Source organism: Nothobranchius furzeri, chromosome 1, assembly GCF_043380555.1.
Source record: "Nothobranchius furzeri strain GRZ-AD chromosome 1, NfurGRZ-RIMD1, whole genome shotgun sequence".
Classification (NCBI taxonomy): domain Eukaryota; kingdom Metazoa; phylum Chordata; class Actinopteri; order Cyprinodontiformes; family Nothobranchiidae; genus Nothobranchius; species Nothobranchius furzeri.
In genome coordinates this window covers 91,164,937-91,168,451 of record NC_091741.1, presented here as the reverse complement: position 1 = coordinate 91,168,451, position 3,515 = coordinate 91,164,937, and the positions used below count along the sequence as shown (strand labels likewise).

At 44.3% G+C, this 3,515-nt stretch overlaps 1 protein-coding gene across 1 annotated transcript; it reads right to left on the bottom strand.

Annotated features, from left to right (window-relative positions):
- Positions 1-438: 438 nt before the first annotated feature.
- LOC107377060 (uncharacterized) lies at positions 439-1,887 on the bottom strand. The gene is made up of 4 exons (XM_015946458.3): positions 1,821-1,887; positions 1,694-1,746; positions 1,395-1,610; positions 439-1,332 (listed from the first exon to the last, which is right to left on the bottom strand). The coding sequence occupies exons 1-4, from the start codon at positions 1,844-1,846 to the stop codon at positions 527-529; spliced, it is 1,101 nt and encodes a 366-aa protein (XP_015801944.3). The 5' UTR covers positions 1,847-1,887; the 3' UTR covers positions 439-526.
- Between the last annotated feature and the right edge of the window lie 1,628 nt (positions 1,888-3,515).

Below are 3,515 nucleotides of genomic sequence, written 5' to 3'. Positions count from 1 at the left end.
TGACGTGTGATAACCAAACCAATCTCTCCTTGCTCACCTATTCCACCTTCCCCAGAATTAGCCAGTTCCTTACATTGACCTTTTGCCAATTTTAAAATGCTTAATTCTTTAAAATGTTTCTGTGCCTCGTGATTTTAATTGAGGCATTACAGAGAACTAGTTTTAAAGTTCAAGTCACACAGGTGAAATTACCCTTCTCCATAGGGAGCTTTGAGCTGCGCTCAGGAAATTGTTTTAAAGTTTAACGTTTTATTTACTTGCAATCCTCTAATTGAGGTCAAAATGGATCTTTAAAGTTTTTTAAACACATGTATAGATTTTCATGGGTTTAGCTTTAAACATTAAATCTGTGGTCCCCGTTCAATGCACACACACACACACAATACTTCAAGACTGATCAATTGTGTCGGATTTATGAAGGAGTTTCAATTTACCAGATAGTAAGTAAATATATTTATTCAAGAATCATTTCATACCAAGAATCGAGAATGCAGCTTACAATAGTCATTTTTCAACTGTATGCGCTCTATGGGAAGATTTTCTTCTGCTGCCCAGGAGGGAGAGTTTCAGGAGCATGCTCTTTCAGGTAGTGGATGCTCTGGTAGTAATCCTTTCCCTTTTCGTTGCTCTTGCTAAATGTGGTGTAGGTGCCAGTAGGGTACATGCCATACAGAAGCCTGTAGTCAAAGTACGGGTAAGGAGAGGAAAGAGGGTATAGATAAGGGCTACCCCAGAAGACTCCTCCACCAACATATGGCATAGGGTAACTAGGAAGTCCTTGTCCAGGCCCAATGCTGGCACCTGGGTAGCCAAATTCCTCCGTTTCATGCTGGTAGTTCCCAAGTTCAGCTTCCTTCATAACATTGGACGTCTCCCCAGACTGGAGGACTGGTCCAGGCCCCATGCTAGCACCTGGGTAGCCAAATTCCTCAGTTTCATGCTGGTAGTTCCCAAGTTCAGCTTCCTTCATAACATTGGACGTCTCCCCAGACTGGAGGACTGGTCCAGGCCCCATGCTAGCACCTGGGTAGCCAAATTCCTCAGTTTCATGCTGGTAGTTCCCAAGTTCAGCTTCCTTCATAATATTGGACGTCTCCCCAGACTGGAGGACTGGCCCAGGCCCCATGCTAGCACCTGGGTAGCCAAATTCCTCAGTTTCATGCTGGTAGTTCCCAAGTTCAGCTTCCTTCTCAACATTGGACGTCTCCCCAGACTGGAGGAATGGTCCTGATGGTGCAGGGTTTTGTGGGAGCAGCATGCTGGAGTCAAGGGTCTGGGTGTTGGCCAAGCCTTCCTCAGAGAAGATATTAGGAGCAACGGTCCACTTTGTTTCTGGAGAGAATAGATCAATTATACCATTTATTAAACAGCATTTGGCAAACTATACTTCATACCTGGTAGACTGGACCCAGGACCTCCAGCTTCATATCCTGCTGGAATAGTTCCAACTGGGTATGCTGCTTGAACAGGTACAAAAGCACCATCAGGGAATCCCTCTTGACTAGAAGTACTGTACAAGGGTGCATAGCGACCAGTGGCTGATCCTCTGTGATGAGTAAAGTCATCTCCTTCACCTGGGTGACTGCTGCTCTGGCTGTGGGATTTCAAGCCTGAGGTGAAGAAGAAAGATCAATGACAACAGTTCCAAGATTTCCAATTTCATAGGTTTTTTTTAAAATTAAGAACACTATACCCTTAGATGGAAAGCCACAAACATCAAGGATCAGCAAAGCACAGAGAGCAAACCTAAATAAATAAACATACATGAAACATATTGCTTATACAAAATAGTAAAATTAATAAATTTAGTACAACTCTACCTCAAGAAGAGCTTTACAGTCACCATTGTGAACACCCAGCTGTCACCATACAGGCTGAACTGAGGCTTTATATCTGTTGTCAGACAGGTCCTGATCAATCAGAGTTTAATGAGTTAATGACACACAGCTGGTTCAGAGGCATTGATTGGTTGGTTTGAACTGTGAGAGAATATCAGAGAGAAATAAAGAGTCAGAAAAAATGAGAACATGTTGCAGAACTAGTATGACTGATGTCGGAGAATAAATGTGGAACAAAACTTAAAGAATTGAGTACGTTGAGCTGAGATGCTAAAAAGACGTCCTTAAATATTGAAACTGTTCACACAGTCAAAGACCTGTAACACATGGCTTAACACGTCCAAGCAGCATCATCATCTGGAAGTGAATGTTTTGGAAACTGCAGCTAAAAACAAAACCCATCAGACATGAGCTGGATTACCTGAACAGTTTCAGAAGAACATTTTTATTAGTAAATCATCAGATTTTTTTATTTTCTCATAAAAAAAATGTAAAATCCTGGATAGTGGCTCTCACACTCACTAGTCCTCAGCCTCCTCCCTTATGGCTAGTGTACACTCTCTGTGCTGGATTTAGATGGAACCTTCCATGCATGGTTAGGAGCTTCTGTGTCTTAACATCTGTGGTCTGTATTTCTTTCTTAGACCAGCTTGTTATTCCAGCAGGATATTTGATTACTGGCAGCGTGTAGCTGTTAATCGTTCAGATCTTGTTCTTGCCATTGAGCTGACATCTTAGGACTTGCCTTACCCCTTCTTTCCACCGGAGCCGTCAGCTGCGCGAGTCGGCCGCGTCTCCCCAAAATTCCACTATCTCCGCTCCGCTCCGGCACGAACTCCGCAGCAAAATCGGTCCCGTTGTAGTCAATCAGAGCTGTTCCACTACTGCGGCCGTGCAGCGTAGTGCGCCGCCCGCTGTTGCGCCATCCGGCAAAAATAGGATAGATTCTATTTTTGCCGGACGCCGGAGCACCTCCGCAGTCAATGGACAGAAATCACAATCGCCCAACAGAAAAGGGAGCAAGCACAACTTCCATTATTTCACAATAAATCGATAAACAAAAAGCGTTTTTTGTTTCATATGCACAGGTTTAACAACTTTTAACAACTATCAATGGCGGTTGAACTTTATATGCACAAAAATAAGACATAAATACAGTTTCCACTATCAAAGTAGTCACACTTTGTTGATCCAAACACTGCTGATCTCGCAACACAAATGATGGGCAGATTAAACAGTTCATGCCGATGCTTCTCCCACACAACGGGTGTTTGGATCTAACTTCCGTGTTTATTGCACGGACTGTATTGCAAGATCTTGAAAATCCCGTGCATGCCTGTTTGCGCACCTCAGGTCTCCGCACCGGAGCGGAGCCGTTGTAGAGCGGGTACCAGTATAATTTGAGTTCGGAAGCGAGAGGCAGCGGAAAGCGGGGGCGGAGCGGAGATAGTGGAATTTTGGGGTCAGGAGCAGCATGTCGCGGCCCTTATGCGCCGGTTCTATTTTCTACGCGCGACGCCTCTGAAACGGGTCAAGTTCGACATTTTTGGGGAAGGAAAGACAGGAAATCGGACGCGGAAACGGAGCGAAGCTCCAGAGATTTTCAGAATAAAGAAACACACTGCCTTCCGGTTGCTTTACTTTAAAAAAGGTTACTAACTGTGCAGCTCCGTGAGA

Excerpts from the sequence above, each read along its gene's own strand:
- LOC107377060 (XM_015946458.3), bottom strand. The coding sequence starts at position 1,846 with ATGGTGACTGTAAAGCTCTTCTTGAG. Across the intron at positions 1,747-1,820 it reads ACTGTAAAGCTCTTCTTGAG|GTTTGCTCTCTGTGCTTTGC; the intron begins GTAGAGTTGTAC and ends TTATTTATTTAG. Across the intron at positions 1,333-1,394 it reads TCCTGGGTCCAGTCTACCAG|AAACAAAGTGGACCGTTGCT; the intron begins GTATGAAGTATA and ends TATTCTCTCCAG.